The sequence below is a fragment of the Anomaloglossus baeobatrachus genome, chromosome 12 (genome assembly GCF_048569485.1).
Source record: "Anomaloglossus baeobatrachus isolate aAnoBae1 chromosome 12, aAnoBae1.hap1, whole genome shotgun sequence".
Classification (NCBI taxonomy): Eukaryota; Metazoa; Chordata; class Amphibia; order Anura; family Aromobatidae; genus Anomaloglossus; species Anomaloglossus baeobatrachus.
The window spans coordinates 67829221-67842855 of record NC_134364.1 but is presented as its reverse complement, the minus strand read 5'-3'; the positions used below and the strand labels follow the sequence as shown (position 1 = coordinate 67842855).

Sequence of the window (13635 nt, the reverse complement as noted above, 5' to 3'; positions counted from 1 at the left end):
CCGTAGCCCACTAGGAATGGGCTTGAGTTGCAAGCGGTAGACTTCCTGGATCGCAGAGCGAATCCAGCGAGCCAGAGTCGCCTTTGAAGTTGCCTGTTCCTTCTTAGGCCCCTCAGGAATGACGAACAAAGAGTCCATTTTCCTAAAGGGGGCTGTCCTGGATATGTAATATCTGAGAGCTCTGACGAGGTCTAACGAATGCAGAGACCTTTCCACCCTATGAACTGGGTGTGGACAAAAGGAAGGCAGAACTATGTCCTCGTTCAAATGAAACGGGGTAGGAACCTTTGGAAGAAAATCCGGAAGGGGACGCAGAACCACCTTGTCCTGGTGAAAAATCAGGCTCGCGGCAAGAGAGAGTGCTGCTAGCTCCGAAACCCGTCTGATGGACGTAATTGCCACCAGGAACATTACCTTCCAGGACAGAAAAGCAAGGGAGGATTCCTTGAGAGGTTCAAAAAGGGACCTCTGGAGACCGTCCAGAACGAGATTAAGGTCCCATGGTTCCAGCGGCCGTTTGTACGGGGGAACTAGATGGGAAACGCCCTGGAGGAAAGTCTTGACTTGCGTTTTTTGAGCCAGGCGGCATTGGTAGAAGATTGAGAGCGCTGAGACCTGCCCTTTAAGGGAACTGAGAGCCAACCTGCAGAAAATCGAGAATTCTGGCCAGAGGCAGAGGCTGGACGTTAGTTTCCCTGCACCATCAAAGGAAGATTTTCCACGTACGGTGGTAAATGCGGGATGAAGCAGGCTTTCGGGCGCTGATCATGGTGGCAATAACCGCGGGGGAGAATCCTGCTCTTGTTAATACCCAGGTCTCAATGGCCATGCCGTCAGCTTCAGGGCTCTGGAGTTCTGATGGGAAATGGGCCCTTGGGTCAGCAAGTCTGGGATGTCTGGAAGGCGCCACGGTACGTATACGAGCATTTGTACTAATTCGGCGTACCAGGCGCGCCTGGGCCAGTCCAGTGCTATCAGTATCACCGGGACTCCCTCTGCCTTGATTTTCCTGATTACCCGTGGCAGCAGAGATAAGGGTTGAAATATGTACGGCAGGCGGAAGTGGAGCCAGGAGCAGACTAGAGCATCCGCGCCGATGGACTGCGGATCGCGTCACCTGGCTATGAACGCGGGTACCTTTGCGTTCAACCTTGAGGCCATTAGATCCACGTCTGGTGTACCCCAGCGAGTGCAGATGTGTAGGAACACTTCTGGGTGGAGAGACCACTCTCCGGCGGCCAGGCCTTGGCGACTTAGAAGTCTGCTGCCCAGTTCTCTACTCCCGGTATGTGTACCGCTGATATCACTGACCCTGTCGATTCGGCCCAGCTGAGGATCCTGTGGGCCTCGAGATAAGCTGCCTTGCTGCAGGTGTACCCCTTGGCGATTGATGTAGGCTACAGCTGTCGTATTGGCCGATTGGACTCGAATCTGATGACCCGCTAGCAGAGGGCAGAATGCCCTGAGCGCGAGGAAGATCGCGCAGATTTTCAGGATGTTTATGGGTAGAGAAGACTCCTGGGGCGTCCAACGTCCTTGAGCAGTGTGGTGCCGGTACAGCCTAGGAGGCTGGCGTCCGTGGTCAGGACCAGCCAGTTCGCTGGGAGAAAAGATCTCCCCTTCGATAGGGATGAGGACCGAAGCCACCAGCGGAGTGCGTACCTGACTGAAGGCGTCAGGTGAAGATGTCTGTCCAGGGAGAAGGGGCTCTTGTCCCAGGCCGCTAGAAGGGCTAGCTGCAGTGGGCGGAGGTGCAGTTGAGCAAAGGGTACTGCTTCCATAGCCGCCACCATCCTGCCGAGCACCTTTATGCTGAATCGAATGGAGCGAGACGGAGGACGTAGAAGGCAGCGTACCGCTCGTTGAAGAGCGATCGCCTTGTCCAGGGGGAGATAGATCAAGCCCCGACAGGTGTCCAGGGACATGCCCAGGAAGGTGAAGGATCGAGATGGGATTGAGGACGATTTGTCTAGATTCACTAGCCACCCTAAGCGGGATAGGGTGTCCACAGTGATCTGTACGCTGGTTGAGCAGTCGCGGAAGGAGAGGGCCTTGATGAGGAGGTCGTCCAAGTAAGGGAGAACGACTACTCCCCTGGCGTGAAGAACTCGGGGGTCGGGTCCGAAATTCTATGTGGTAACCGGAAGACACAAGGTCTCGCACCCATTTGTCGTCTGAGGCGGCAGCCCAGATGTGTTGAAAGAGCCGCAGTCGACCTCCTACAATGAGTGTGTCTTCCGGGGCGCCGAAGGAGTCCTGAGGGGGGAAAACGTCGTGGCCAAGTCTCCCTAGTCCTGGACTGTTTCGGTCTAGGCTGCCATGACGAAGTGGGTTTCGGGGAGAGCTGAGAATGTCGGTCCCTGCGTAGTCCGCGGCTGGTGGCGGGGACTGCACGGGATGTCGACCAACCAAATGAGTTACTAAAGGAGCGGAACGAGGACTGTGGACGTCTGGTGAAGGACGTCCTGGACTTCAGCTGGGGGAGGGAGGTACTTATTTCTCCAGTGGCGTCAGAAATGAGCTTGTCCAGACGTTCGCCAAACAATCGGTCTGGAAAAAAGGGAAGGACCGTGAGAGACTTCTTGGAGGCAGAGTCCGCTCGCCATTGTCGGAGCCAGAGAGCTCTACGGATGGCTATGGTATTTGAGGCGGCAAACGCTGCGCAGGTAGCAGCGTACATGGAGGCCTGGATGAGGTACTCCGCCGCAGCGGCAATTTGAGCTGTTACCTCTGTGAAGGTATGAGTGAACTGGGATTCCTCAAGCGAAGTGTTAAGGGATTCTGCCCAGACCGAGATCGCCTTTGCGACCCACACAGCGGCAAAGGAGGGCGAGAGGGAGGAACCCGCAGCCTCAAAAGCAGAGCGGGCGAGGTGCTCCACCCGTCTGTCTGTCGGGTCCTTGATGCAGGAACCATCGGGTAAAGACAGGAGCATCTTTGTGGTAAGGCGGGAGACCGGGAGGGGGGGGGGGGGGGTCGACCGAGGGCGGATTGGCCCAGCCCTTAGGGGCAGGTGAGGCAAAAGGGTACCGGGACTCCATGAGTTTTCGGTTACCGAAGCGCCTGTCAGGCTTCTCCCTTTGAGGATATCCTGAAACTCTGGGTGATCAGCGAAAACCTTCTGAGGTTTCCTTGCCCTCTTAACGGAGACCACATGGTCAGTGGTAGTGGATGGGGGATCCTTCACATGCAGAGTGTGGTTGATTGCTATAAGGGAGTCTATTGCAGTTTGATCATCTGGGGAGGCTGAAACCAAGGAATCCTCTTGGTATAAACAGCATTCTCCCTCCTCCAGCTCTTCAGAAGCCGTGGAGCGTGTGGAAGAGCCTGCCCTGTGTGCTCCCGAGGGAGAGCCCGCTGGAGACACCCGGCCGTGTGCGCTTTTCCTGATCCCTGCAACCGGTGAAGCATGTGCCCGGATTACCTCAGAAGGATCCTCCATAGGGGTATCCTCAGGCTGCGTTCCGTCCAGGGACCCAGAAGGGTGTGGAGGACGACATTGCATAGCCAGCACCAGGTTCTGTGACAGTTTTTTGATTGTCGCAGAAACTGTGCCCATTCCGGAGGGCTGGAAGCCCTAGGCTCTGGGCTGACTGTTGCGGCGGTGGTGGCAGGGGGTCTTGGGGGGCTATAGGGGCACAGGACTCACAGAGAGAAGAGGTGTGTTTACGTGGTAGCTCAGCGTGGCAGGCAGTGCAGGCTGAATAATAGACTGTGAGCCTTAGCACTCTTAGTGCCCTTAGAATTCTGCATGTTCCTGATAGGAGTATGCCAGGAGGGGGAGCAATGCTCAGCAGAGCTACAAGTGAAGCAAGCACCTCACCAGAATCAGCCGATGGCCCTGTCCTCAGGAAGGATTAAGCTCTATGGAGAGCTTCGCACTCTTTCCTGGGGGGCGGGGCTTATCGCGTCTGTGGGGGCGGGGCTTAGCGCTAAAGGAGCGCGAAGATGAAGTCAGTGTGCCCCCCCCCTGCTGTGGGTAGTAAAAAACGGCGGGAAGGGAGCTTCTGATAGTTTTCCTCCCTCTCCCTCCAGTCAGCACACAGCGTGTCACTGGTGGTTATCAGCTGGCTTTTCTGCTAGAGCAAATAAACAGAGCAAATAAACAGCGTGAGTCCCTGAGCCCTGGGCCCTCCCCCTGCCACCAGGAAATTATCTGCAGGACTTTCTGCAAGCAGGAGTGACTTCCCCCCTCCTCCAGACAGCAAGCTAGAGAAAAGTTAACACTGTGTGTGCAGGATCCTTGGGGCTCTCCTCCTTGCACTCAGCAAGGGTCTTTCTCATAATAAATACTGTAAATGTCCTGGGAGCCTTCCCTGCAGCGTCTTTTCTCCCTTTGTCTGGGAAACCAGTCAGGGGGATCTAACCTTAAAACACTGCTTCAGTCCAGGCAGTGAAAATAGCACAGTCAGCTTGCTATGTCCGGTCACACCGGTGCCATATTCAACTCAGAGCCTGCAAAGAGGGGTTGAGGAATTGGGCTATAGGGGCACAGGCCTCTACCCTGGCCTTTGGAAAATCTGTGTCTGTGGAACCCGTCGTCCAGCCCAGGATACAGCATCGCAGGAGGGGGTACGTGGAGGCGACACTCCACGTTCCCGCCCGTTGATGGTAGTGGGAGATCGGTCCCAAAAGGAAACTGTCGCCCTCAAAAAATAACAAACCTTGAAAGGAAGTGCCTCCTACAGACACTAAGCTAAAACTGAGGTTGCCTGGCCCGGCCAGGGGGTGTATACTGCAGAGGAGGAGTTATGCTTTTGCATCTACTTGGTGTCCTCCTATGGATAGGCAGCATAACACAGAAAAACCACAAAGAACTATATCAAAAAAACACCAAAAAGGAGCCAAGACAAATGATATGTGCACACACAGAATGTGGTGAGCCTTCCTCATAAAGATGGCTGCAGCCGAGGTGCAAGATGCTGATGTCACAGCCACTCAACCTCCACACTAGAGGGGAGGGGCGGCTGCTTAGCATAAGACATGCACACTAATAAGGCTTGCACTGGGAGCCCATCATATAATGAGTGGAATGCAGTGTCTGAACTGTGACCTATAAATGACGCCAGAAACCCAGGTCAGGCGGGCTTAATAGCACTATATAGGTGCATCTCGCACGGATACACGAGACGCACAGTGTCTGAATAATGGCCTATAAATGACGCACAACACCAGGTCCAGGCGGGTCAGTTAGCACTATGAGTACATAACACATGACAGGCTCACCATTTAACCACCTGAATTCAAAAGGTCCACACACATCCTGCAAAAATGGATAAAATGTGCCATACCTCAAATAGTGAGATATTAGTTTATATTTTGGCCCAAAATATGTAAGCTCGCAATCCGTTCGTCAAGGATTCTCACACTTGCGAGTCCCTACACTGAATAAGTTAGGCAGCATAACACCCATGGTCCTGTGTCCCCCAATGAGGCGTCAGAGAAAGAAAGGAAATAGCGTGCATGAAAAATATACAGTAAGAGCGCTGAAATAAAATGGGCAAACGGAAGGTGTTGAAGAGGAAAATCTTTCTTACCTGGGTAAAATTCTATCTGGGAAGCGATGTGTTTGGATGTGTGCCGCCAGGCCAGGCTTTTTGGCTTGCTCAAATAGACCAATCAGATTGTGTGAATAAAGCTGCAAAGTTTTACCTAAAAGTAAAACCAAATAAAAATGATGGCATCTCCTCTGTAAAACCAGAATAAAGAAGAGGCAGTGGAGGCTAATTCCTGTACATTCCCCAATTCTAGGACACTCCAACATTAAATGCTGCCGCTTATCACAGATCCATATATACACTGGTACTACATAATGTGTGCAGGGAGCATTTATCCCAAGCACCGACTCTTACAAAAATCCTGTTGTAAATGATCCTGACCTCCTACAGAAGTTACAGACGCCAGGTCACAGCCGACAATGGCAGCCACAGTGCCCGACAGAGTGGCCACTATGATCCTGAATGGCATTTATATAAAAGCTCATACACACTCACCTTCTGCAGAATCGCCCCACGGGTGCACAGGATCATAGAAAAGAAAAGGAAAATATTAATGAGAGATACAACAAAACAACTAAATTGCAAGATGTTACAAACTAAATGTATGGTGCATGGTTGAGTGACCAGTTGTTCCTTTCTTAGTAGAATGGGTCTGGTTCTGGGTAAGTTAAATATGGCAGCCATTACAGCGACCATAGGGGCAGTCGGCCAGCTTTAAAAGGAAGAAAAAAAAAGATGTTATGGCTCTTAGAAGGTGAGGAAAAAATAAATAAAAGCGCAAGTATGTAAATAATAATAAAAAAAAACAACAAAAAAAAAAACAACAAACATCCTGCTCTTACGGAGTTCCGAAAAGAATTTAATGAAAACTCCTTTAAGCCCATGTAGTGCTCTTTCTTTTAACGCCCATCAACTCAATCTCAAGCCATGGAGACGTGAAGCGCACTGGACTCAATTTTTGGTCCTCTTTTATAAGTATTTCTGTGGTGTGATATGTCCTTTCTGGATCTTTGGGACAGGGCAGGGGGTTTATTATATGTGCGGTGGCAGCTGCAGGGCGTCCGGAGACAATACAGGACAATAAATGTCTTTACGTTGGCAAATAAAGAGGAGCAAACTTTTAACAGTGGAGGAGTGGAGCCAAGGCACACTGCTCTGCAGCCATTTATTAGCTTCTCCTGTCTTCAGTGTAGTGTGTAAATGTCACATCCTGCATTAGAATGAGTGCGCTGGAGCTCTGCCATCTGACATCTAATGTGTCCTTTGTCCCTGGCATATAACAAGTCCTCCCCCCATAGTGACGATATTACCGACATTGCCAGTCTCGTTTCCACCTCGCCAAGATGCATTTTTAACACTAATACTATGTTCACACATGGCGTTTTTGGTGCTTTTTCTGAGGCAGCAAAACCTGATTTTCTCAGCAGTAAAGAAAGCTGCATTTTTTGCTGTGTTTTTGTGCTTTTAGGCTGTGTTTTTTTGCTGCATTTTCTGCTGTATTTGTTTGCTGCATTTTCTGCTGTATTTTTGGGCTTTTTAATTGTGTTTTTTGCTGTATTTGTGCTGCGTTTTTTGTGGGTCCCATGTCTACAGTACATTTTTTTTCATCAAGATTTTATTGAATATTACAAAAGTATAAACAATCAAATTCAAAGATAAATAAAAACTCTTCTCCAATCCGTCATATGACTTAACATCTGGTTACAGTATATGTTTAAATAAAAGGCAATATTCCCCCAAAAAAGCAACACAAATGCAGCATAAAAAGCCACAAAATGCAGCTCATTGTTTTTAAAGGTGGAAAAAAAAAGCAGCAAAAACGCTGTCAGAATGGACATGGTGCTTCTTTCAAACATTAAGCAAACCGCAGAAGTTTTCCATTTCAGTCAAGAAAAAAAATAAAGCAGGTGTGTGTGTGCAGGCAATTAATTTCTGGAATCTCATAGGTTTTGCTGGTAACGAAGAAAAACAAACAAAAAAAAAAAAGCAGCTTTTATTGGCATTGATCTGCATAAATCCAACGCAAAGAAAAAAATGCACCAAAACACCCTGTGTGAAGATAGCCTAACTTTCCAGGTTGCATTAATGTCTCATTCAGCTGCTGTGATAACTCTGGAAGGTTTACCAAATTATTCTAACAGTAACAACAGGACAGTTGAAAAAGACTAATAGGAACGATAAACCTAAAAGTGTATATTTCAGGCAATGAAAAGACTAAAAAGACTAAGGCATTAGGATTATAGACAGTGAGTCTACCCCTGAAATCAAGACATCTTACAGATTAGAGAACCTGTAGAAGTTTGTTCTTGCACAGAAAAGTTTGCAAAGTGTAATTGAGATCGACACTACATCGTGTTATGCTGAATGGTTTCTCGGCTCGAAGATTTTCCGCAGGACTGCATGTAAACCAGAGCGAGAAAAAACAAAAACAAATCACAAATAAGTGCAGGACATACCTGACAGTGACATGAGGGTGTTATTGATCACGTACAGCCATGTACACTTCCGGGGAAACAGCTACAAAATAAAACACATGGATGAGATGTCTTCAGGGAGTATGATATTGTGAGGGCATAGGCTATGAATCAATTGTCCCGATATAATAAGATTGTCTGTCTTTGTATAACCATTGCTTAAATGCTATCATGTATACTAGGATGCACAACCTGGAATGTATTATTGAAACTAATTATGCTAAGCTGAACAAAGCAGGGATTCAGGAGACCACCTCAAACTGGTCCCTTGAGTGTCAGTAACAAGCTACTGACGTACGTGCATAGACCTTTGCTTATCTCCAGGTGCCTTATCAAGGACAGTATAGTCATGTAGGAAACTCTAGTCAAATAAGGGAATAAGTGAAACCAAGTTAGATAATTGGTTAATAGCAATACGGATGTACTGAATGAACTGTATAACTGTGTTTTTTTACAATACACGGGTTAGAAGAGCACTGTGCTTCTCCTGGATAGAGATACGTCTCTATGTGGTAATTTTCCCGATTCATATACATCTACGCAGTTCTGATATGGAATCCTCCTCAGAGACCCTGAGAGACCCGGAGGTCTCCCCCAACAATATCATAGGCCCACCCCGACACCAGCAATATGCTCCTGACCATACCTGTTCCATCGTGGCTTCATGCAATTCATTCAGATTCAGAGTGTAAATCCCATCCTCCGTGCCAAAGATCAGGTACTGGTCTGATGGGAGGAAAGGACGTCTGTTATAGGACTGTAACTTTGCTCTGCACTATATGGCAATATGTTATGCTTGATATTCTTCATGCTAAAACCTTGATGTGAGCTCACTAGTGTAATAGTGTAAGGGACACATATTTGCCGGGTTAATACACATACAGCCCATCCACAGATAAAATAAACATAACACCGTTTTGTGTATACAGCTGCTGTGCAGATATATTCCTATTATGTGATGACACAGAGCTCATATACGGCACCACTTATGATCAGAGTGGGTCCGACCTCTGCGTCACCCAAAAATCCTGAAAATGTGGGATTACAGATCGCACGGCTGACGATCGTTGTGTGCTGCTGCTGTATTGCCGCATTGTGCAAGTAAATGGAGTCACATTGCAACCACAATGGTGTCCCAAAAAATTGAAACTAGTTAGAACTTTTTGTGATTTTGTCACCTTACATAGGGGGTTACAATGTGACCACACTCACTTGCACTATGGTATAGTATTAATCTTTGGCTGTCACAGCCAAAGTCACCATGTAGTCCCTGCCTGAAAGGGGACTTGGAGTGTTGTATTCCAATGCACACCAAGACGGGCAGAGAACTGCAGCACAGTCCTATTTACATGAACTGCATCCTCTTCACGCTTAATATATGTGTAGAGGTCATGGGGGGCTTTGATCTCCACCAATCGGAAAAATAATTAAAAAAAATAATAATAAAATAAATAAAAAATTATGATTTGACAGCTGCTTGGTACCTTTAGTATCTGGGTGTATCCAGGATGTTGCACAATTTATCTTTAAAGGACAACCATCAAACACTTTGGAGAAACAGGCTCCCATCTATAAAAGGCAAAATTGTAAGTTGTGATTATAATTCAGAATTAAACACCGGAAAAAAAAACCGAAAAACTGGGGAACCTATCTAGGAGCTTCTCTATCATGTAGTACAGAGAGCCACTACTTAAAGCGGCACTCAGTCTGGAGGACCGGGTACGTGCAAATATTCCTGCAAAGCGACCATTGATACCAGTGAGGTGTGTACAACGCCTCGGCTCTGCAGGGTGCCAGCTGCAGAACCACCATCACCACTACTTAATCATACAGGAAAACTGCTCTCACCACACACATTACTGGAATGTCTCTGTATGGCAGACTGACTGGTCATACTTACCAGCACTTTGGGAGTGGGAGGTAAACCATTGATCGTTGGTTTCTAGAACAGAGAACAGTGAATTAGAATGGCAGAGACAAAAACACAAGAACACCCAATCAGTGGGGAATCCTTTTAAATCATGATTGATTAAAAGTTATAACTTTTCACATTTTTGTGGTTTCTGGATTTTTGCAATAATATGGATTACCATTCTCCCACACTGATCACCTACAATCAAGTTTTAAACAAAATCTTGACCACTAGGGAGCAGCTGTAATAAGGAATAAAAAAAAAAAGAAAACAATTACTAGAGAATAGGGATGAGTGATCCAAAACTATAAAGCTCGGGGTTCGTACTGGACACCTAATGTCCAGTGCTCAGACCCGAACACTGAAGTCCGTGATCAAGTTCGGATGCTGTCCAGATGCTGAATAAAAAGTTTGTTGAATGGCTGCAGCGCACCGAAACAACAAGCTTTTCGGCATCTGGAAGATGCCTGGACAATGCTGGGAACAAAAACAAATATTAATTAAAAAAAAAAAGTTAAGCAGACAGCTGGGGGCTGGTATTATTAGGCTGGGAAGGTCCATGGTTATTTAGCCCTTCCAAGCCTCAAAATATCAGACTATAGCTGCCCCATAAGTGGCACATCACATTAGATGTGCCAATTATGGGGCTTTGCGTGGCTCTTCCCAACTGCCCTGGTGCGGTGGCAATCAGGTAAATACTTTTGGGGTTGATGTCAGCTGGCATCAAGCCCAGGGGTTAGTAATGGAGAGGCGTCTATCAGACATCTCCAATACTAACCCGGCAAGTATAAAGCATAAAAAAAAAAAACCATACACAGGAATAAAATAGGTTATTTGAACAAAGACTCCCCCACACTGCCATCTTCACCAATTTACTAATAAAAAAAAATTCTCAAAGTTACAGCATAATTGAATTGTGTAATGTCCCAAGACATCCATTGTATCCTATGGAAATTCATTTTCAGAACGAGGTTCCATAGGTCACTTGTGGTCACCTGCAGGTACGGAATTTCTCACGCTCCATAGGATTCAGTGAATGTTGTGGGTATAACACCATCGATTAAGTCGGGATTTTGAGGATTTTTATTAAATTGTTGAACAAGGGAGTGTGGGGGACTCTTTACTCAAACTATATTTTTTCATGTGTTTTTTTTTTTACTTTACATTTCTCGGATTAGTAATGGGGATGTCTGATAGACGCCTCTCCATTACTAACCCCTGGGCTTGATGCCAGCTGTCAATTCACAGCTGACATCAACCTCAAAAATATTACCCTGTTTGCCACTGCACCAGAGCAATCGGGATAAACCAGGAAAAATGCTAGAATTGGCGCATTTAATGGTTTCGCCACTTCTGGGGCAGCTGCGGGCTGCTATTGTTAGGCTTGGAAAGGCCAAAATTACCATGGGCCTTCCTACTGTAATAATGCAAGCCCCCAGTTGTTTGCTGTACCTTGGCTGGTTATCAAAAATAGGGGGGACCCAATGCGGTTTCTTTTAATTATTTATATACTCCCTATCACATTTGTTTGAAGGCCAATTGTCCTGCTCTTATCCCCATTTTGCAGCCCCCTCGCCCATACTACAAGCATTTTACAGCACAAAAAGTTTGGTTCCCCATTGACTTCTATGGGGCTTGGGGTCAAGTTTGGGTTTTGAATTGAACTTTTAACTAAAGTGAGTTGTGAAGAAACCTAGAATTCCCAGTCACGTCACATACTGGGAAATCCTTCTTGTCCTTTTTCTGTTGGAGTTGGGGTTTGGGGTCTCCAGTTGGACTTCCCAGTCTCAGAGGAGTTTCTCCATTACCTGCAAGCAGGAGAGGGATATTAAGATTAGAATGATAAATATAACCATCAAATTAAAGGAATTCTCCAGCTTCAAAAACCGCTGTGAATTTTAGCTACTTGTGAATATTTTTACAATATTCGCTTTTAAAATTTTTTCCTTTAAAGTCTGCACAATCATTTTAATGGGATTTTTCTGATTATTTAACATCAGTTTAACCATGTTTTTGCATCACAAGGAGGGCTAGTGTGAACAAAGCCTAAATTCCACTGTAAAAGTAATCTGTATATACTCAGATTATGCACCATGTGGACACAGGCACATCCATATATACATTACTTCCCAAATTATGGAGGGGGTCCATAGAAGTTGCAGTATGGGTAGGCATGTGTGAAAAAAGAGGATTTCAATGGTTTTCGATATCTCAAAATAACTGAAGCTGGACAATCCCTTTAATACCGTAATAGGCTGAGAAGCAAAGTAATATCTGGTATCCACATGACAATGATGACAAGCGGATAAATCATGCACATGAGCGTGAATACCAGAGGGTGGGCACGAGGTTAATAAGGAAAAAAGCCTAATATCAGTCCAAATGCACATTTACATCTGTAGAATCCACCGTTGTGATGCAGTAAAGGCCACAAAGCAGTCAGCAAGGAGATGTGTGGAAGAAAACCCATTCTGGAAGATGGCTGAAGTGAGAATGCACGGTACTGAAATGCGCAAATGGGTGAAAATGTACATTGTGCCATCTCGCGTAGATTATAATGGAGGATGGAGTGACCAAGGCAAGTGTGAGAATGAATGGTATGAGATGGAGGGCATGCCTGCACACTTCCATGTGGTGAAAGGACGCATTCGCCCTATTTCCTTCCTGCTGTGTAGAACAATTGCTTGCAAATGGTTACTGGACCAGAGGGAAGGCTGTAGGGGGGCTAACAGTTAGCAGTCCCATCCGGGCCCTGCAGCAGGAATTGGCCTGAGGATAAAGGACTTTGGGGACAATCATAGATGTCAAGCGGCGTATTGACGTCACTAAAACGATCCGCCTGCACTTGGATGCCAATACTTGGCTGGTGATCCCGCTGGGGACCCATGGGTTAGGTGGGCATCATCTTTTTCTGCGGCAGCCACTTTTAAGCAGGCCTTCTGGGGCCATTATTACTTATGGGCTGGGCATCGGACTTTAATTGTTAAGGGTGCATTCAGAGTGATCTAATACTTTTTTGAGTTACTTAAAGGCAATGTGTCACCAGGTTTTTCCCTTATGAGCTGTGGCCACCACTAGTAGTTTTAGAATACTGTATATAAGAGCCCTGACTGCTCTGTAGAACGTAAAAAAGACACCTTTAGAATACTTATCTAGGGGGCAGTCCAGTCCAATTGCGGAGGGGGGGGAGGGGGGGGGTGTGAGGTCGCTGCTCTCGGTCCGGTTCCTCCTTTTTCTTATACCTCCTGCCTAGCCCCGTGTGCATGATGCGTCCTGTGTCATCCACACAGAGGCCACCATTGTGCTCTTGTGCATGCGCATGTTGATCTGGCTGGCTGAAGGCAGAGCAAAGTACTGTAATGTGCATGTGCGAGGAAAGGTCAAAGACCGCCTGCGCATGCGCACTACAGCACTTTAGAGAAAAACTCCACAAGACCGTACAAATTAAGCGGGATCTCCAATTGTAGTCAATGGCCCACCCACTGCACAAGCTCATGAGCATATTAGAACGAGAGGAGACCAGAAAGCTTTTATAGTGCAAAAGAAGGGAATTTTGTTTACTTACCGTAAATTCCTTTTCTTCTAGCTCCAATTGGGAGACCCAGACAGTGGGTGTATAGCTACTGCCCTCTGGAGGCCGCACAAAGAACTACACTTAAAAGTGTAAGGCCCCTCCCCTTCTGGCTATACACCCTCCCGTAGGAGTACAGATTCCTCAGTTTTAGTACCAAAGCAAGAAGGAGGAAAGCCA

General features: G+C 46.8%; 1 protein-coding gene across 1 annotated transcript in view; it reads right to left on the bottom strand.

Moving 5' to 3' along the window:
• MAP4K5 (mitogen-activated protein kinase kinase kinase kinase 5) overlaps window positions 1-13635 on the bottom strand; it is a 116810-nt gene that overhangs the window by 29659 nt on the left and 73516 nt on the right. Inside the window, exons 18-24 of the mRNA XM_075330241.1 lie at window positions 11604-11692; window positions 9873-9914; window positions 9457-9541; window positions 8619-8698; window positions 7955-8015; window positions 5994-5996; window positions 5538-5652 (exon numbers count right to left, since the gene is read on the bottom strand). Of these exons, the coding sequence (XP_075186356.1) occupies window positions 5538-5652; window positions 5994-5996; window positions 7955-8015; window positions 8619-8698; window positions 9457-9541; window positions 9873-9914; window positions 11604-11692 (475 nt within the window). The remainder of the gene's footprint in view (window positions 1-5537; window positions 5653-5993; window positions 5997-7954; window positions 8016-8618; window positions 8699-9456; window positions 9542-9872; window positions 9915-11603; window positions 11693-13635) is intronic.